The 22,134-nt window shown below is 36.6% G+C and overlaps 1 protein-coding gene across 4 annotated transcripts in view; it reads right to left on the minus strand.

Annotated features, from left to right (window-relative positions):
* Positions 1–22,134, minus strand: part of CEP135 (centrosomal protein 135) — a 69,280-nt gene that overhangs the window by 19,138 nt on the left and 28,008 nt on the right. For all 4 annotated transcript variants that reach the window (XM_045473983.1, XM_045473984.1, XM_045473987.1 and 1 more), the window contains exons 12-19: positions 18,435–18,587; positions 17,530–17,682; positions 13,269–13,346; positions 5,336–5,487; positions 1,834–1,949; positions 1,606–1,760; positions 987–1,042; positions 94–262 (exon numbers count right to left, since the gene is read on the minus strand). In XM_045473983.1, the coding sequence (XP_045329939.1) occupies positions 94–262; positions 987–1,042; positions 1,606–1,760; positions 1,834–1,949; positions 5,336–5,487; positions 13,269–13,346; positions 17,530–17,682; positions 18,435–18,587 (1,032 nt within the window). The remainder of the gene's footprint in view (positions 1–93; positions 263–986; positions 1,043–1,605; positions 1,761–1,833; positions 1,950–5,335; positions 5,488–13,268; positions 13,347–17,529; positions 17,683–18,434; positions 18,588–22,134) is intronic.

Consider the following 22,134-nt stretch of genomic DNA (forward strand, 5'->3'; position numbering starts at 1 on the left):
CAGCATTAAATTTTAGAAAACATATTTACAGCTTTAAAATTTAGCAAGGAATGACTGTATTATAAACAATCCATTTATACACTGGACTCATACCTGGTTTTCTCTTGCCATTGTAGCCAAATCATCTTGTAATCTTCTGTTTTCCTTAAAAGACACTTCTTTAGATCTTCCTACTTCATCAAGTTCTTTGTGAGCTGTATCAAGCTGGCGCCGGAGGCTGCTTATTTCTCGGTCCCGACTAGTCAACGTTTCCTTTAGCTGGCTGTTACATGAAGGATATGGAAATAATAAAGAAAGCTTTTTAGAAAATTGTAAATCACTTAAAAGAAAACTGTATACTCTGAAATTAAGTACAATAAGAATACAAGAAACCACACTACATTAAGACACTGATGAATTAGGTAAAGCAGATATTTTAGATCTCTATCAATCATTAAATGGAAGTAGTAGTCATAAAATAAATTTATAATTCTGTAAGTAAAAATAGAAGACTTTCAAATGTTATGAGCAAAACATAATAGATTCAATTGGCAAATACTATTTAATGTTTAAGTCCCCACTACTATGTAATATGTAAAGATATATATAATAAATACAATTAGTGATTTTTGTCTTGAAGTAGAGACCAGACATAAAATGTAAATTTTTGTAACTGTTCAAGATAGATTATGATGTAGAACAAATTCAATACTGACTACTAAAGTTATCTAAGTTTTAATAATTAGGGTCCAAACAGGGTAATTACTGTAGAAACAAAAAGCATATAGGCATGAAAAGAATAATGAATCAGACACAACTGTTGAGATGTTGATGATGGAGGAGGGGAGAAAGTTAAAGAGGATGGCATGTTCACCCTCTTTAGCAGACTCAGATGCTGCCACCAGCAAAAACAGGAAAACTGAAGCAAATTTTCCTATGGTCTAATTACTACTTAAATAGATAAAGCTGCACTCACTGAAAATTTCTAAAAAGCATTTATCACTTACTTCATAGAAGAGTCATACTCTGAGACTGTTATCTTCATCTGAGCAATAGCTTTTTCCTGTAGAAATTATGAAAATATATGATTCTAAAACATTCATTTAGAAATCTTTCCTTGAATTTATATAACTTATGACATTTATATAAATTATGCTATAAAAGAAAGCTACAAAGTAAACATATTTCTATTTCCCAACTGTACTTCACATATTGGCATATTTCTAACCTCTATTTCCCAACTGTACTTCACATATTGGCATATTTCTAACCTCTGTGCTGACAGCTCAGAGCCTGGAGCCTGCTTTGGATTCTGTGTCTCCCTCTCTCTCTCTGCCCCTCCCCCGCTCAAGCTCTGTCTCTGTCTCTCTCAAAAATAAACATTAAAAAAAAAAAAAACTTGTTTGAATTTGCTGTAATCACATCTGATAAAATTACATTACATTCTATCAATAGAATTTTTAAAGATCCAAATTATTGGCATAAAATGAAATTTAAGCATATTAAAAGATATGACTCTGGACCTTAGCAACCTGTATATGGGGGGTAAGAACTGCATATTTGTGAAACAGAGAATGAAATCGTTTCTGTTCAGATGCTAGATAAAGGTATTGAACAGTCACATACTTTATTAGCCAGGTTTTCTTGCAAGTTTGCAATCTTTTCGGTCTTCTCATCTACAGTCTCCTGAAGAAAGTCTTTTTCTTTATCAATAGCACCAATGGTCTTTTTCATTACATGAGCCTCTTCACTCTGTGAAGTCATCTGAAGGTGTAGTTTACCTGGAAATAAAGAGAAATGTTTGTTAGACAAAGTGAATTAGGTTTCGTGAAAACAAAATTTAAAACACCTTACCTATTTTTTCCTCCAGTAAGTTAATTTGTGATTGGGCTGATTCAAGTTCACCTCTTTTTTTTGAAAGCCGATGCTGACAATCATCAAGTGACTGCTGTAGCTGCTCATTTACTAACCTAAAGAATCAGTGGACCAAAAAAAAAAAAAAAAAAAAAAAAGTCTACTTTATCTCTGGTAGAAATATTTTTTCATTTTTTATTTTAAAGCTTTTCCAGTATAATTAACAGCATTATATTATATATTATTTCTTGCTGTCTGCCATTCTTCTTCAAAATGGTTCGTTCTACTTCCTAAAAATAATATAGTATAAAAATCAAAATAATTGTCTACACTTTTCTAGAGGCTTCCCGGTAGTTTCAAAGCTCTTCTCGGTTTCCTTGTATCAACACTCTTTCCCTTATAAAATCTATTTTCAATAGTGAAGGCAAAGGCATAGTTTTATAGTATGCTTTTATTTATTTATTTTTTTAAACGCTGATTTATTTAAAAAAATTTTTTTTTTATATTTATTTTTGAGAGACAGAGTGAGACAAAGTGAGACTGGGGGAGGGGCAGAGAGAGAGGGAGACACAGGATTGGAAACAGGCTCCAGGCTCTGAGCTGTCAGCACAGAGCCTGACGCGGGGCTCGAACCCACAGACTGTGAGATCGTGACCTGAGCCGAAGTCGGACGCTCAACCGACTGAGCCACCCAGGCGCCCCTATAGTATGCTTTTATAGTATTACCTGGTACTTCTTCAAAGGATTATCCATAAATCCTGACTAGTGGGCTTTTATTTATGTTTTTTAATTCTTTTGAAGTAGGTTCCACGCCCAACATGGAGCTTGAACTCACAACCCTGAGATCAAGAGTTGCATGCTCTACCAACTGAGTCAGCCAGGAGCTCCTGACCAGTGAACTTTTAATTTTGCTTTCTATTTTGACTTTTTTGGTGGGTATCAACTAGAGGTCATACTAAACAGGGAAAGTGGACATTATACACACACACACACACACACACACACACACACACACATATGTTTGTGTGTGTGTGTGTGTAAGAGAAGATGGGTCTACCAGGTAGATGGAAAGGAACATATGCTTCATCTGAGTATCAGCTTCAAAAATGTCTTCATGTCAAGGGTAAGATAAGTTTATGTGATTAAAAGGGCAGCAAGATCTCTATTAATGATATCGAAAGTGGCATGAGGTGGCAGCTCTTTCTGCCCATGGGTCCTGTCCCTGTGCTTTAATAAAATCACTTCTGCACCAAAAAAAAAAAAAAAAAAAAAAAAAAGTGGCATGAGGTTTGGATAATGTGGCTTTGTTTCTGTATAGTGCTTCTCATCGTGGTTTGTATTGGCTTAGCTTTAGATTGGATCTGAAGGCTTGAGCTCATGACTCTACCAGAGTATAGTGATATGGAGAATGTGACTGGCACCCTTTCCTCAGAGATAAGTCAGGTTTTTTCTGTCGGAGCAAAATAAAGTTATGTAACCGTGCAATTTCCCCAGGTTATACAAGGCAGACAAAAAAGTCTTCACAATCCCTTCCTATAACACAGTGACTGTGAGGGAAGTAGCACAATGAGCTCACAAGACAAAAGGATATTATTATAACAAAAAAAATGTGAAAGTAGCTGTAGGCTTGGGATCCAAGAAAGGCCAATGAAAGCTCTGCCTTGTAAGACTGCTAAGGGCCTCTTGTGAGGAAAGGAAAGAGGAGCTGTGACTACAGTCTGAAGGAAAGAGCAAAATGGATTAAATGCCAGATCCAGTCAGCTGAACACAAAAGGGAAACAGGTGGACTAGTAATTCTGGGTGACAGAAATCTACCATAGTATCTGTATTTTGGAGCTGAATATAGACATGAACCAGAAGAAGAGAAGCTGGTTCATTCAGCTAGCTCTCCATAGGATATACGTAGCACTTGAGAAAAAAAAATGCAGCTTTCACCTTAGATAGTCCTAAAGTCTGATTAAGACCTGTAGTCAGAACAGCAGAAGGGCAAAAATGGAGATCCTCTCTGAGTCCTTAAGACAGTATTCCTTAATTAATCACAGATTAATTAATTAACACAACCAGCTCTTCATCTTATTTCATTTAGTTTGTTTGATAATCATGGACCCCTTACGAACAGACTCTGGCTTTCCTTTTCCTAATTATTCCTTGGATTTCAATCCTGCTGTTTATTTTACTATATATTTTGTAATTCTCAGTATTTGTATATTAGGTCTGTGTCTTTTATCTCATCAACTTTTTTTTATTCTTCTGGGCTCTGAATTCTAGATGAATTTCTTGAGTTTGTTTTCTGTTTTACTGACTCAGTTTTTGGAAATATCCATTCTACTGTTCACTACCATTTTCAGTTTTAATTTATTGATCTTTTTTCTAATCATTACTATAATTCTTTCTGATCTCAAGTTGTTATTACTTCATGATTTAGTTTACATATGCAATGTCATGTTGGCATGTGAAAATCTTTTACTGATCCTTACTGCAAATGTAATTTAGAGAGGAATATCTCCTCTGCTTCTTCAGTGATCCCCTTCTTCTAATCTTAAGTCTTTAAAAAGACTTACTGCAGCTACCCAGTCCAGAAAAAAAATTAACTTTGTTGACTTTTTATTTCCTTCAATGTTCTGTATTTTAAATTCACTAATGTCTAGCCAATGACCCAGTCTCATAAGGCAAACACATTTCTGAAGTACTGCATCTTTCTCTCATCTCATAGAATCCATTTCTCATCCAATCCTTTTGATTTTATGTAAGAAATGTTTCCTAAATCTAGCCTCTTTTCAAGTTCATTGCCACTATTTCCAGTCCAGATATACAGTCTCCCGTTTGCCATTAGTCTCTTGTGACTCCAAATCCATCTTCCCAATTTCCACTAGAGTTCACCTCCTAAAAGGTATGCTAATCACATTACCTCTCTGGTTAACATGTGTTTCTTCTCCATGTTTACAAAGTAAAATCCAGACACTCCTGCTTATCATATGAAGTTCTTCACAACCTGCCTCTAACCTGTAGATACTGCCTATGTTTCCATATTGACCTTCTTACCTTTCAGACACATCACCTTTTTAGACTCTGTATATGAGTATTCTGATTTTACATTTCTTTGAAAGAAGAAAGATAAGGACAACGATGAGCAAAAAATTCTGTAATTTTCAGCAATCTTACACTAGGGAGTGCAAACAATCCAAAATATGGAAGGGGAATTTTTGAAGGACATAGGTCTAAAAACTTATGCTATGCCTGCAATTGATTGCCTGCAATGATATCAGTCTGTGAAAGTCTTTAAAAATAGGGATACTCAAAACCTACCCAGGTTCGCTCAGTGAGGAAGAACCTCCAGAGATCAGCCCTTTTATCCATACTTCTCAAAATCTCCCCAGGTGATTCTGCTGCAAGGCCAACTTTCACTGCTCAAAGGTCCCATCCAAAATGCCACCACTAAGAACCTTATATAGCCACTAACTCATTCCTAGAAGTGAAAAAACAAAACTTTCAAAAAACTTACCTAAGTGAGTTCATCTCTGTTTTGTGATGAGATGAGTCACCAGCCACATGGCTAAGTTTTTGAGCTTGGAGTTTTGCTTTGTTCTCTAATGACTCTACTGTTTCTTTCATTATTAACATTTTAGACTTTAATTCACACTTTTCATCTTCATGCTATAATTTAAATTAAAAAAATTAATAGGTGTATGTCTATTTTGTTTTCCTCAAGCACTCTTTAATATTTCTGGAAGAAAACTAAGGAAATAGATTTAACAATACTTTAAAAGTCATGTGTACACTTTAGGTTCTAGATGTCAGAATGGGCATACACATTTATCTCTCCTTTTCATTCCTTTTCATTATCAGTGAAATGAAAAAAAAAAAAAGATACCAAAAAAAAAAAAAAAGCAATAAAGGAAGAAAAGAACATATCCATAACAGCAATGAAAAAGGGAAGGTAAACCATTAGCAAGCAGAGCAAATATTCTGAGAAATTTCTAAAAATCAGTAAGTACATTGGACTGAAGAAGAATCAGAGCAGAAAATAGTGTAACCCAAACACAAAATGGGCAAGACTTAGATGAAGACACTATAAAATTTTCCTGAAGGACATAAAACACAGCCTGATTTAATGTAAAGAGTCACCATGTTTCTGAATGGAAACACAATATTGGAAATGTATCAAAAGTTCCTGAAATAACTGTTAAATTCAATGAAATTTCAATAATAATCCTACCAGGACCTTTTTAAAACAGGGAAGGTGGCTTAGATTTCATTCTAAAGTTCACTTAGGGAAAATAAGTTAAGAAAGCAGGAAAAATTGTGGGCACTGGGGGGAGAACGTAGGTAGACTTGCCTTATAAGGTATCAGAATGAATTAGAAAGCTACTATTAAAAGAGTGGATTTCACAAGGATGAGCAAATGCATGTACACAGATGTAAATTTAGAAAAGGTAGCATTTTAGGGAAGTGGGAAAAGAAAAGGCTCTTTAAGAACAGTTGGGAGAGCCACTCATTGGAGAAAAAAATTTGCTAGATTTCTATTTTATTTTACATATAAAAATAAATTCTAAATGGAATGATCTATATGTAAAACTCAAAATGAAGAAATATTTGTGATAAATAGAAATTTTCCAGTGAAAACTGTAGACTGACCACACATATTTGATATCCCCTCCGTCTGGAAACTGCTAAAATGACAGTAAAGGAATAGAAAGTTACACACTCACAAGGGCATAGAGAACAAGAAGGAAAACAAGAGTGGATGAGTGACTTCAACAACTTGTGGAAGACAAAGAGTAGACAGAATAGTGACTCAGAGCAGAAGAAGGATACACCCTAAAGCAAAGTTTCTGAAACTAGGAACTACTGACACTTAGAGCCAGGTAATCCTTTGCTGAGGGGGGCTGACCTGTGCATTGTGCACTGTACGATGTTTAGCAGTATCCCAGGCTTCTGAGTAGGCGAGGCCCTCTAGCATTATTTCCAGGTATGAGAAGCACCTTCTCCCCTAGCTGTGTTAAGCGCAAATTCTCCAGATATTGCCAAGTATCTCCTAGGAAGTGGAAGTGATCTAAAGAAACACTGATCTAAAGTGACCAGAGTAAGTAATATCTATGAGCAACTAACTGATTTGCCCTGAAGAAACTCAACACACGAAGGCACCAAGTGGTGGGATGAGGTCAGGAAAAGAACTGAACAAGGAGATTGGCTAAAAGTCTATACGGGGACCATCACACACCAGAGAGCTCCTCCCATCTCTTTCTAGAAATTTTTCTTGGGAAGTAAAAATATAAATTTTAAAATATATCAATAGAAGACTTAGAAGATAAAGTTGAGGAAATCTCCCAGAAAGAATAAAAAATCAACAAGAAAATAAGGGAGAAATGATAAGAACCTCAGGTCTCTTTAGGAGGTCCAAAACCAACTAATAAAAGTTCCAGATGGGCACCAGCCTGGCTCAATAGTTAGAGCATATGACTCTTGATCTTGGGGTCAAGGGTTCAAGCCCCATAATGTGAACAGAACTTACTTAAAAATAGAAAAAGTTCCAGAGAGAGAAAATAAGAATAGTATATCAAGGTGCCTGGGTGGCTCAGTTGGTTAAGTGTCCGACTTCGGCTCAGGTCATGATCTCACGGTTTGTGAGTTTGAGCCCCGCATTGGGCTCTGTGCTGACAGCTCAGAGCCTGGAACCTGCTTCAGATTTTGTGTATCCCTTCCTCTCTCCCATGCTCACACTCTGTCTCTCTCTGTCTCCCAATAATAAATAAACATTAAAAATTAAAAAAAAAAAAAGAATAGTAAATTACCCAAGAAACTAAAAACAGGAGGTAAGGAGGAAATTCTAAAAGTTTTCAGAAATAAAAACATATCATGTACAAAAGACTAGGAAACATAAGAGTATCAGATATCTCAAAGAAATGTAACAATGGAAAACAGTATTCAAAATTTTTAGTGAAAATAATTTTTAATCTAGATTTCCATATACACAAGCTGAATCATAAATCAATTTATGAAATCTGAATAAAGACATTTCCAGACAAGTAGTGTACCAAAAACAATTCCTCCCATGTATTCTTTTCCAGGAAACTGGAGAATGTGCCATACCAGAACAAAGGGAAAAACCAAGAAAGAAGAAAATATGAGATTCAATAGAGGAGAGGGAGACAAGGAAATTCTTAAGAGGAAGACATAGTCTACAACTGAGCAAGAAGAGAGAAAGCTCAAGAAGGAAAGTCTTCAGCAGGAAACAACAGAACTGATGGGTTTGAATATTCAAAAAATATTGAAAGGCATGTGGCAGAGGTTGGAGTTCTTAACAAAAATTAGCAATGGGTTTAATGAAAACAGAAAAGTGACAAAAAACAAAACGAAACAAAACAAAAGCAATTATTAACTCCAGGAAAAAGATCTGTAAGAGAAAAGGCAAGAGTGGTACTATCCCATTTTGCTGACCCATGAGCCATTATAAGTCATAATAATATAGACAGTTAACTACCAAAGTAAATATTATATGTAGTAAAATTATGCTTGAAGTAATGGGGGAAGAAAAAGGGAAGAGTGCTAGGTCATCATCTAACATCACAGAAATTCATTAAATAATCTTAAATCAGGGGCGCCTGGGTGGCGCAGTCGGTTAAGCATCCGACTTCAGCCAGGTCACGATCTCAAGGTCCGTGAGTTCGAGCCCCGCGTCGGGCTCTGGGCTGATGGCTCAGAGCCTGGAGCCTGTTTCCGATTCTGTGTCTCCCTCTCTCTCTGCCCCTCCCCTGTTCATGCTCTGTCTCTCTCTGTCCCAAAAATAAATAAACGTTGAAAAAAAAAATTAAATAATCTTAAATCAATAAAGTAAGACTGAGCAATCACAAACACATTATTTAGAAACAGGGAGGTAAATACACATCAGGAGGAGTTAGATGTTGTGGGTGGTAGTTTTGGGGATAAAGAGGTAGGAAAGGAAACTGTTTTTTGTGGGGTTTTTTTTGCATTAAAAATATTTCAAAACTCCTTGTAAAAACAAGAGTACATGCATAGTATAAAGAATAAAAAAAATGAACATTTGTGTACCTATATTATCTGGCATAAAAATATATTACCTGAACCTTGAAACTACTTGTGAGCAGTATGGATCCCTAAACAATACATAATTTAGGTGTGTGTAATGTGTGTGTATATACACACACACACACACACACACACACATATATATTTTAATGTTTATTTTTTTTTGGGGGGGGAGGGACAGAGAGAGAGGGAGACAGAGAATCCCAAGTAGGCTTCACGCTGATAGCAGTGAGCCCGATGTGGGGCTAGAACTCATGAACTGTGAGATCATGACCTGTGCAGAAGTTGGATGAGTAACCAACTGAGCCACCCAGGAGCCCTAAGGTTTATATATTTTTGAACTCTACATTAGTAGATAAAATCATACTGCATGTTCTTTGACACTGTATTTGTAAGATTCGTGCACACCGATGTTTGTAGTTATTATTCATTCATTTTCACTGCTTTGTAATACTTCACTGTGTGAAATACTACTCCCATTTATCTATTTTCCTCAAAACTGACATCAAGATTGTTTTTCATTTTCTACCAGGGAGTTAATTATTTTAGGCTCTATTATGGTCTATGGTCTGCTGCCATTACTCTGTTGTAATACAAAAACAGCCACAGGCAATATGTAACAGTGAACATGGCTGTGTCCTAACAAAAACTTTATTACAGACAGACTAGAGGCCACAATTGTTCTGGGGGCCACAGTTTGCTGACCTCCAAGCAAGGTTCATGTCTAGAAATGGACTTGCTGGATCACAGAATATGCCTTTGCTAGATAATGCCAAAATATCCTCCAAAGGGGTACCAGTTTGCACTTCCTGACACTACACATACTTGTTAAATAATGTTGTAACTTGTTAATTTCTGATGTGATATAATTTTCTGATAGATGTGAAATGTTTTTACTATGGTTTTAATTTGTATTTCTGCTATTATGGAGATAGAACCCCTTTTATGTTTATTAACCATTTGTAATTTCTTCTGCCGTAAAGTGTCAATTTAAATCTTCTGTTTTTTTTAGGTGAAATGTACAGCACATTCTCTCAGTGGCTTGTCTTTTCAATTTATGGCTATTTGGTGAACAAAGAAGTTCTTGTCAATGTGGCCCTGTTTATCTGTTTTCTTTCATTTGTATTTAGGAGCATACATTTTGGCAGCAGACACTTGCTGGTTGTGTGATGTTAGGCAAATCTCCCCGGCCTCAGTTTCTTTATGAAATAAGGATAATATTAGCATTTACTTCCTATTATTATTGAAATTAAAATTACATATAATGTTAACAAAGTACCTAACATAGAGTAAATGCTATATAAGTCACTGCTGTTATTATTATTTCCCCAAGGTCAAAAAGATTTTCTCCTGTATTTTCTTTGAAAACTCGTAGCTATTTCTTGAACATTCTAAATTTCAAGTCAACTTGAACTGATTTTTGCATATAGTATATTTGAGGTAGGATGAATTCCTTTTTTTATTTTTTTAAAGTTTATTTTTGAGAGAGAGCACATGCATGTGAGCGGGGGAGGGGAGAGAGAGAGGAAGAGAGAATCCCAAGCAGGCTCTGCATTGTCAGCACGCCCCAAGCAGGGCTTGATCCCACAAACCATGAGATTACGACCTGAGCTGAAACCCAGAGTCGACACTTAATTGATTGAGCCACCCAGACGCCCTCTAATTCCTTTTTAATACACATATAATGTGAATAGCCAAGTATCCCAGAAACAATTACCAAATAATCCTTTCTTTTCCCATTGATCTGAGTCCTTGATATATCAAGTTTTTCATATATCTCTGGGTTTACTATCTACTGGATTTTATCATTCTCTTTTAATCCTTGTGATCTACCACTAGATTAGATTAATTACTGACTCTAAAGCCTTCATACCTAGTAGGTTACGTTCCACCATGGTCTTCTTTAAAATTTCTTTGTGATTCTTAGCTCTTTGTTTCCACGTAAAATTTAAAATCTATTGTCGAGGGGCACCTGGGTGGCTCAGTTGGTTAAGCATCTGACTTCGGCTCAGGTCATGATCTCGTGGTTCATGGTTCAAGCCCCGTGTCAGGCTCTAGGCTGACAGCTCAGAGCCTGGAGCCTGCTTCGTGGATTCTGTCTTCCTCTCTCTCTGCCCCTCCCCTCTCGTACTCTGTCTCCCTCTCTCTCAAAAATAAATAAAACATCAAAAAAGATAATAAAATCTATTGTTGATTTTCACACACATACACACACACACACACACACACACACACACACACACACATCACCTTCTTGGGATTTCAGATGGAATTACATCAATTCTATAGATCAATTTGAGGAGAATTTACATTCTTTTTTATAAACATGATGTCTGTCACCTTTTTTATAAACCTGATATATTTCTCCACTTATTTAGGTCTTCTTTAATGTCTTTCAATAAGGTTGTATAATATTTTTTATAAAGGTCCTCCAGATTCATACATAAGTATCTTATATTGCTCATCTCTATTAAAATGGTATGGATTTTCTTTTTATTTATCTTCTTTGGGATTTGTCATACTCCTAGCATTCACTGTCCATTTGGAATCCGAGGATTCCTGTGTTTTTAAAATATAAAATAAAGATAAAATTATCAATCATTATCTTTTCAAATACTACCTATCTCTCATTCTATCACATTATCCTACAATTTTGACAAAATACATGAGACTTTCTCACTTTATTCTCTAAGACTTTAACTTATTTTACATTTTCTATATCCCAATCTCTTTCCAATGACTTCTAGTACTTTAGATCTATTTTTTAATTCATTAATTCTCACTATCAGCTCCTGGGCAAGCTGAAATGCCAGGTACCCTTTCACCTGAAATAATTAAAAATTGGGACAAGATACATGAAACAATGGTTTTCCAGACACTGAACATCAGGCAATGATGGACAGTGACATGAGGGACAAGAAACAAATGAGATGAGCCCTATGAGCTTACTGCTTCAAGAAAATCCAGGCTGTGGCACAGGGATAGGAACTCAGGTGAAGGCTGGTGGTCTCCACTAAGTTCAGAAGACAAGACTGAGAGTCAAGGAAAGCCAAAGCAGTTAGGGTTTGCAGAGCAGATACTGGAGAGCTACACAGACTAAAAGTTCCAGAGATCTTTTAAAGGTACCACTCGAGTGCAGAGCTCAACACAGAGGAAGCTACTCAAGAGAAAGCCAGAGAATAAAACCGTCAAAAAGTTAAAGGGAATAATACTCAGGGCTCATACAGGGATGGAGTAATTCCTATTCCCATGAGTCATTTGAAAACCTCATAATTCATGGGGCAATACATAGTGTACTCAAAATGGTTTTGTCCCAGTGGTGGAACAAAATTAGTCCAGGACTAAATGCTACTCTGGTCCCAGTTTTGCTAAAAGCAAAACTGAAAAGTCTCAAGCTACTTTCATCGACTAAACTATATCCCAGAACAAACCTAAAAAATATTTATAGGAATCCACCAACCAAGAAAGTGAAATTCACAATATCTGACATCTAAAGTAACCAGGAATGCAAAGAATCAGGAAAATATAACCCATGATGAGATGAAAAAAACAAAACCCAACACAAAGTTGATAAAAACAGATAATCAAATTAGTAGACATGGTAAATAAAAACAGTGAAGACACAGTAAAGGAAATCAGCCAAAATGAAATACCAAGAGAAAAAAGACTGTCAGAACACATATATCAATTTGTTAAAAATATTCTACATATAGAGAAAGCAATAAGGAATGAAAACAAATTTCATTTTTTCCTCCATGTCTGTACAATGATTTTTTAAAAAGAATAAAACAACAATAACTAATACTTACTGAATGCTTACAAATGCCAGCGACTCTTCTAAGTTCTTGACATATATTAACTCATTTAATCTTCACAAAAACTTAAGAATTAAGTACTAGCATCACTCCCATTTTACAAATTAAGAAACTGAGGGATGGAAAATTTGAGTAGCTTACCTATAGGTAATAGGTAACAGAAATGGATATGAACCCAAATAGCCTTCAGAGTACACATTCCAAATAACTGTTACACAGTATCTCTAGAACACTATTTTGTAATATTATCTTTTATTTTAATGTTTATTTAAGAGAGAGTGCATGCAAGTGCACACTGGGGAAGGGCAGAGAGAGAGAGAGGGAAACACAGGATCCGAAGTGGGCTCTGCACTGATAGCACAGAGCCCCATGTGGGGCTCGAACTCACCAACTGTGAGATCATGACCCAAGCCAAAGTCGGACGCTTAACCGATTGAGCCACCCAGGCACCCCACTACTTTGTAATTTTAAAAACATACAGTAAGGGGTACCTATAGTATAGTATATTGAAACTATAATTGAAATAGTTATTCATACAACACAATATACCCCAAATCCAGTTTGATAAATTACCTGATGATTAACACGTGTCAAATGTTCGATAGTTTTCTCTAATTTTGATTTTTCAAAAATACTCATTTCCTGGAGATTCTGAAAAAAAAATTTTATAGAAGATGTTCATTCATATCAGATAACAAAATTACCAGAGTAAACAAGTCTACAGTATTATTCTGTTTGTCTTTTTATAACATGGAAATGTTTTAGAAAGAAAATCATTAGACATTTTACAATAATGCTTTTGGTTGAAAAAAAAAGTGACAGGAGTTTCTTGTTTTTTTATATTCTACCTCCATGTGTAATTGTAACAAAAGACAGAGAATGGTATGGATTTGTTTTTAACAATTTATCAAGATCAATCCATTAGCACAACTATAAAGGGAAAAACCGAGCAGGTTAAGTAAGATCAGGAGTGTGCCCTAATGAGAGATATCAGAGGAAGAGAGTGCAAAGAAGAAATCACAAAGACGAAGGAACAGAATACTACAGGGCCATGCAAGAGATCAGAATTTCAACAATGGGCTGGTCAACAGTGTAAACAAGTGCTATTTCTATAGTTATGTTACCTTATCCAATTATTGCTGATACTAAGTGTAGAACAAGTGATACAAGTTGGTGTTCTCTGAGAATTTTTCTAGTGTAGATTCATACTTCTATCCACGTTACTCATTAAAAACAAATAGACACCCGATGTTTGGATTACATATCTGGTTGGAAGGGTCACTGCACTGTATTCATTTTTTGTTTATTAAATCATTCAACCAGTATTGAGTACACACTATATACCAAGCACCAAGCAAGGTATTAGGAATGCATATAGTGAGTAAAATGGATAAAGCCTCTGACATCATAGTTACTAAAGACTAGTAGAAAAGACAAACCTTAAACAAGACACTATATAAAACCATGAATATTCTGCTAGAAAAAGGAACTTTATGGCAACATATTGAAAGGGAATCTAGAGCCTAGAGTTTGCTTCCTATGTGAGGAAATGATGTTTAACCTGGCTTTAAAGGATGAATAGGAATTTGCCAGGTGAGGGTACTCAAAGAGATGAACAATTTTTCAATAGCCTATATAGAAAACTGGGGGCAAGAAAAAGTCCATTAAGCTTGGAGTCAAGAAAGTGAGGGGTGGGAAATGGGGAGATAAGTTTGGGGAAAAGAAGGCTAGACCTTGAAGTAGGCAAGAGCCAATCACTGAAGTCTTTGAAAACAGTTAACAGATTTAAATAGGAAGTGATGTGATCAGATTTATACCTCTGAAAGATGACTCTAACTTCAGTGTAAAATATAGATTTGAGAGGCTGCTAATACACAACTACAGTTGAGAAAGAATAATGGCCAGAACAGGATGGCAGAGGAGTAATGGAAAGAAGTAGACAGATTGAAGAGAAACTAACATGAGCTCAGGAGCCAGACTCCATGTGACTTCATAGTTAGGTGATCTTGGGCAAATTATTTAAACTCACTGTAACTCAGAGACCACATCTGTAAGCATTACCTATCTGAAAAGGCAATTGTGAAGATTTACTAAGCGCATGGAAAAAGCACTTAGAACAGAGCTTCCCACATGAAAAGGGCTTAATAAATGTTAAATATTATTTAAGAGGTAGCACAAATAGAACTTGGTGATTGACTGAAGGACAAGAAGAGCTTTAAGGGAGAGAGGAGTCAGTGATGATGCCTGGTTTGACATCTGGGTGGGTAGCAGAATAAGAGGAAATTACAAGAGGAAGCTTATGGATTGAGATGATTAGTTTTAAGTAAAAGACCTACTGTAAGCTCATAAATCCTGCCTCCTACAGTCTAGAAAGATTCTGGTAATATGAATATCATTTTTTTCTGAGCTTTTAGTACTACTGCATTTTTAAATCCTGTTTTTACATTCCTTGGTCCTTTCAACAAATATGGAAAAGAATAAATCAGTAGCTTGTGCTAAAAGTTGCCATATTGCACAGAAGTTTTCCATTTGGTAGTTTTAACACTTATTTTTATAAGAAAGCACATTCTGGAAGGCAGTATTCCAAAAGATCCCAATTAAAAGTATTGTGTTGGGGTAAAATTTTAACTGAAAATGTATGCAATAAGGACTACCTTTATAATGCTTTAATGTCCTTATTCCTAACTTTAGCTACTGATTTCTAAGCATTAATTCAATAATACCTATTGAAAGTAAACTACACAATCCATAATAGTAACAGTAATAGCTATGTTGAGTTCTTACAATGTTCTAAACTCTATTAAGTGCTTTGTGTACATTAACATATTTTTTGGAGATTATAAAAGAAAACATAAAATACTGTGCCTAAACAGGACACCAAAAGCACAAACAACAAAAAAGAAAATACATAAAATGGACTTCATCAAAATTAAAAACTCTTGTGCTTTAAATGGCTTTAAAGCCATTTAGAGCACACCATTTAGAAAATGAGGGGCGCCTGGGTGGCTCAGTTGGTTAAGCAGCCAACTTCGGCTCAGGTCATGATCTCGCGGTTCGTGGGTTCGAGCCCCGCGTCGGGCTCTGTGCTGACAGCTCAGAGCCTGGAGCCTGTTTCAGATTCTGTGTCTCCCTCTCTCTGACCCTCCCCTGTTCATGCTCTGTCTCTCCCTGTCTCAAAAATAAATAAAACATTTAAAAAAATTTAAAAAAAAAATTAGAAAATGAAAAGGCAACCCACAGAATGGGGCAGAGTATTCGCAAATCATGTATCTGATAAGGGGCTTGTACTAAAAGTATATAAAATACTCTTACAGTTCAATAGCAATGAGATAATAATCCAATGTAAAAATGGACAAAGCATCTGAATAGACATTTCTTCAAAGATGATATACAAATGGCTAAATAAGCACATGAAAAGATGCCTGAAATTATTAGCTATCAAGGAAATGCAAATCAAGACCACAATGGATACTACTTCATACCCACCAGCATGATGATAATAAAGAAGACAGATAACAACATGTGTTGGTGAGGATGTGGAGAAATTAGAACTCTTATACAGTGCTGGGGGAAATATAAATGTTACAGTTGCTTTGGAAAACAGCCTGGCAGTTGCTCAAATGGTTATGGTTATCATATGAACCTAGGTATATACTCAAGATTAAATGAAAACCCATATAAACAAAAAGCTGTACATGGATGTTCACAGCATCATTATTCATAATAGCCAAAAAGTAGAAACCACACAAATGGAAATTAAAATGTTGTCTGTCTATCCATACAATGGAATATTATTCCACAATAAAAAGGAATAAAGTATTAAAACATATATATGCTACATGAATGAACCTGAAAACATTATGCAAAGTGAGAGAAACCAGAAGATAAAAACCACATACTGAATGATTCAATTTATATGAAATGTTCAGAGTAGGCAAATCCACAGGGACAGAAAGTAGCTTAGTGGTTACCTAGGCCCAAAGAGGCTGGGGGGAAATGGAGAATGGCTGCTAAGGGGTTTACAGTTTCTTTTCGAAAATGCTCTAAAATGGACTGTGGTGATAGGCTTAACAAGTCTGTGAATATACAAAACCACTGAATTTTACATTTTAAATGGGTAAACTGGGGGCGCCTGGGTGGCGCAGTCGGTTAAGCGTCCGACTTCAGCCAGGTCACGATCTCGCGGTCCGTGAATTCGAGCCCCGCGTCCGGCTCTGGGCTGATGGCTCAGAGCCTGGAGCCTGTTTCCGATTCTGTGTCTCCCTCTCTCTCTGCCCCTCCCCCGTTCATGCTCTGTCTCTCTCTGTCCCAAAAGTAAATAAACATTGAAAAAAAAAAAAAATGGGTAAACTGAATGGCATGTGACTATCTCAATAAAGCTGTTTTAACAACAACAAAAAGATAATGTCCCTCCACCTGAGGAACTTCCTATTGAGATCAGAGGTCAGTAATTTTCTATAAAGAACCAGATAATAAATATTTTAGGCTTTGTGGGCCAGTTTCTGTTGCAAATACTCATCTCTGCCACTGCAGCACAATAGAAACCACACAGAATACTATGGTAAATGAATGAGCGTGGTATTCCACTAACGTTGACCAATGATGAAATTTGAATTTCATAGTTTTTGTGTGTCATGAAATACTCTTTTTATAGGACTTAAAAATGTAAAAACCATTCTTAGCACATGGTCATACAAAAATACAATGGTCTGGATTTGGCTCATGTGTCATTGTTTGCCAACCCCCTAAATAAATAATCACTTTACAGGAAAATATCTATAAAGACCTCCTTTTTCTCCATAAATTTCAAAAATAAGTCGATCTTATTACTTACTTTTAACTTTTCTTTTAAAGCTTCTTTTTCTGCCATAATCCTTCTTAAGTCAGATAATGCAAGTTCTTTTTCTTTTTCCATATGACTAATAATATTATGGGAGGCTGTGGTTTGGGTGGATTCTTGTCTTAGGGCACGTAACTGTTCCTGAGCCTTAAAGAATTAAAAGATATAAATAAAAAATGCTTTGGATATGTTCCCATGTAAAAAAAAAAACAAAGGCAAACTAAACACATGCTACTTTACTCTCTTGCCAAATCTAAACAAAATGAGTAAAAGGTATTAAAATAGTAACAACAATAAAAAAAAAAAAAGACAAAAGAGATTAAGGGGAAATGCAAGCTACAGAATTTTGGAAACCAGACAGCAGGTGGACAATTAGTAATTAAGTAAGCAGACCCAAGAAAGCTGAAATCCAAGCCACGTGGAAAGCCCAGAAATCAATCAATTTGCAACTGCAGATTCTAAAAAAGCTTCAGAAGTAAAAACAGCTTTTTCAACTTGACCTTTTAACTTACATGCCCTTCTCCCTCTCTCAAAGTGGCAGTGGAATTTCATGGGAAATTGATATGGAACAAATATATTCAAATCATGGGTGCTACCCACTGTTTGACAGACTATTAACATGTCTGAATCCCAAGGATAAACTTGGCTCAGAATCAGGCTAAGACCTGTTCTAGGTAATTTTAGAAGAGACTATCTAACAGACCTGACACATAGACTAGAGAAGGAGAATAAATATGAAAGAATAATAGAAATCTCTGCTTTAGGAACAGGATGATAATAATAGATAATTCTAATTATGAAGAAATATCACAAGGTCCATATATTACAGTAATTTAAAAGATTTACACTGGTTCCCTTAAGCTATTCTATAGAATCTGTTGGCTTAATCAATTTCTTACTTCATTATATAAGACACTTAGTTTATCTCTTTCTGCTGTCAACAATTTAACATTGGACTGAATATCCTCCATATGTCTTTCAAATCTTTCCAGCATACGCTGAAGTTCATCTCTTTCTCTTGTGATCAGATGAACTTCTGAGTTGTAATCACCCTGAAACATAATTTAAAAACAGAAGTTATCATTTGTTATAATTATCACCATATGGTTGTCACAGGATGCTGGTAATGACAGTGACTAAATAATGCTAACAGATAAAAGAACACAATTTTTTTATCTAAAATGAGAACAGAAGATGAGAGTGCAGGCAGTATTGGGGCAAATCTCCTGGCCTTCAAATGCCTAGGAAGGGACTCCACTGCCAATGACACCACTTGATCAGATCCCATCAGATGCTTCAACTGTCCTTCTCCTGGAGTTGTTTATAATAGTAGTAACTAGGAACTTGTTAGATATGCAAGTTCTGTGGGCCCACCCCAGACAGACTGAATCAGAAACTGTGGGCACAGGGCCCAGTAACTATGGCTCATCAAGCCCTCCAGGTGATTATGCATGCTAACTAACTGTTGGCAACCACTAGTTTACAACCCACTCCAGGGGAGGGACTAGGAGGGTATGTGTGTGCCTATTACCCACTCCAAGTTAACTATTACAGCCTAGCACATTCCCCAGTGTCTTTTTTGTTTGTTTGTTTGTTTGTTTTGTTTTTTTTACTGAATCTAAGATCAATTTCCCAGCTACACCAACCGCCCCACCTGTCCCAGCCCCAACCTATGTGAGGTCTATTTTTGCAATGAGATAAATATAAGTATTTCTACCGAGGAGTATACATTAAGGATGTTCACCAAATAAGCAACTACTTCTAACATTTCTAAAACAGGATTATGCCTATTATTCTAGTCCAATGCAAAAGACCCGCTATCTTCACTATTGTGGAAAATAAAGGTGATAAATGTCGACCTGGGATCTAAGATATCTTAGCATTTAGGTACTAATTGCAGAAGCCCCACGTAGGGATAATCTGATAATCAGGTACACTGGAAAGCATTCTGATCTATGTCACTCACTATCTACCGTGCACATAACCATGTCCAATGTAGACTTGGTATCTGTAAGTACCCCTAACCTGCCACTTGGAAATAAGTTATCCTTTTGGTTAAACAAGCAAAATCAAGGGATAATGGATGAGATTAACTATCTGGACACTTAAAAGACAAGACATTTTACAGGACAAAAGCAGATTAGGGTTTGAGGGCTTAATTAAGGCTTAGATAAGTATAAGAGAAACTCTGTAACCTAACCATATCTACATAAAAATATCTTACAGAAAGGAGGTATTTTACATAGATTTTAAAAAAGGAGAACTCTGGGGCGCCTGGGTGGCGCAGTCGGTTAAGCGTCCGACTTCAGCCAGGTCACGATCTCGCGGTCCGTGAGTTCGAGCCCCGCGTCGGGCTCTGGGCTGATGGCTCGGAGCCTGGAGCCTGTTTCCGATTCTGTGTCTCCCTCTCTCTCTGCCCCTCCCCCGTTCATGCTCTGTCTCTCTCTGTCCCAAAAATAAATAAACGTTGAAAAAAAAAAAAAAATTTAAAAAAGGAGAACTCTGTGAATAAAGATTGACAGTTCTGCAGATGTGGTCATTGAGCACTAGAACGAAGCAGAGCTGAGCCTTGTATTGTCCCACTGCACTGGAGCCACAGATGGGGCCACGGCCAACAAAATTCAGCGGGCTAGGGCAAAAGTCCAGAAGTGAGGGGCTCACTCTGCATATCTCTCTGAGCTCTGGGCTTGGCAAAAGTGTTGCTGCTCATCCAGCTTTTCCCCCAAAGCTCGGGTGAAGATCTGGGGTGGGGTAGGAGCTGGGGGTCTGGTTATAAAGAAAGTTGGGACATTAAAAAAAAAAGACTTTTATTACTGTCTTGGTCTCAGCTTAACGGTGACTTTCTCTAAGGAATCTTCTGATTCTCCAATCTAAAATTTTTTATTTATTTATATTATTATTTTTATTTTTATTTTAGAGAGAGAGACAGTATGAGCAGGGGAGAGGTGCAGAGGGAGAAAGAGAGAAAATCTTAAGCAGGCTCTACGCTCAGCATGGAGGCCAACGTGGGGCTTAATCCCACAAACCTGGGATCATGACCTCAGCTGAAATGAAGAGTCAGTCAGAGTCTCAACTGACTAGGCCATCCAAGTGCCCCTCCAATCTAATTTAGATCTCCCTGTATGTAGACCATTATGAAACCTTCTTGTATCTTTTCTTCACTAACACTATAAATGAGCTTATAAAGTTATTAATATGATTATGTGTTTAAAGTACATCTTTACCATTAAAATGTAAGCTCTGTGAAGGACATAGTAGGTATCTGGTTTTACTCACCATAACTTCAGTGCCTACCATGGTACCAGGTAAAACGTATAAATTCTCTAACTTTAGTGACTGGCCTTCTCCCCCTCCCACAAATTTTTTATTTAAATTCTAACTAGTTAACATATAGTGTAATACAGGTTTCAGGAGAATTCAGTGATTCATCACTTACATGTGACACCCCGTGCACATCACAAGTGCCCTCCTTAATACCCATCACCCATTTAGCCCATCTCCCATCCACTTCCTTCCATCAACCCTCACTTTGTTCTCTCTTGTTAAGAGTCTTTTATGGTTTGCTTCCCTCTCCTTTTTTCCCCTTCCCATATATTCATCTGTTTTATTCCCTAAATTCCACATATGAGTGAAATCATATGGTATTTGTCTTTCTCTGACTTATTTAACTTAGCATAATACACTCTAGCTCCATCCATGTTGTTGCAAATGGCAAGATTTCATTCTTTTTGATGGCCGAGTAATATTCCTCTGTGTGTGTGTGTGTGTGTGTGTGTGTGTGTGTGTGTGTGTGTGTGTGTATACATCTTTATCCACTCATTTGACTGGCCTTCTTAAGCAGGAACTCTAGCTCTTTTCTAAATATATCCTGTATGGACATAAATATGCAGGTATTTATATTTGTGTTCATAAATGTTAATAATGCCCTTATACCACTCCATCATTCCTAACACACACATACACAAGCTCATACACACACATGCAAAATACTAAATGCTACGAGCATAGGAACTATGTCTTCTTTATCTCATGTCCAGTGTTTAATTCATAGCTGGCACTCAGTATGTGTCTGCTCAACTGAACCGAACTTTGTATCTAGACCTGATGTACTTCCCCACTTTGTAAATGAGGAAACAGGGGTTCCATGAAGTGAGGGAACTTATCCAAGGTCATAAAGACAGTCTGTAGAGTTGTAACTTCTATCAGGCCTCCAACTCTAAAGCCCTTTCCACTACCAATATACTCAAAACTCACAATTGGAACCATAGTGAGTACAAGGTGAGAGGAGGCAGTGCCCACCCTGCAGACAGCAGAGAATCAACAGGTGTATTTTTGACAAAGATCACTGATATTAAAAATAGCAATTTTTTCCCAAGTTACTGCAATCCCAAGAAACTGTGCGTAACAGTGAGCCATAAAGCAGGAGTTGAAAACTCAAAGCTTGTACCAAATCCAGCTTTAGTGAGGTCTTTGTTGTTTGCCATGTAGTTTCTAAACATGTTGAAAATACCCAAGTTGAGGTGCAGATGCACAGAACTGTGCATCACAACTGTTTTATCCTCCTCCCATACACACCCACAATTCCCTACCATTCTTGCA

This window comes from Leopardus geoffroyi, chromosome B1, assembly GCF_018350155.1.
Source record: "Leopardus geoffroyi isolate Oge1 chromosome B1, O.geoffroyi_Oge1_pat1.0, whole genome shotgun sequence".
Lineage (NCBI taxonomy): Eukaryota > Metazoa > Chordata > Mammalia > Carnivora > Felidae > Leopardus > Leopardus geoffroyi.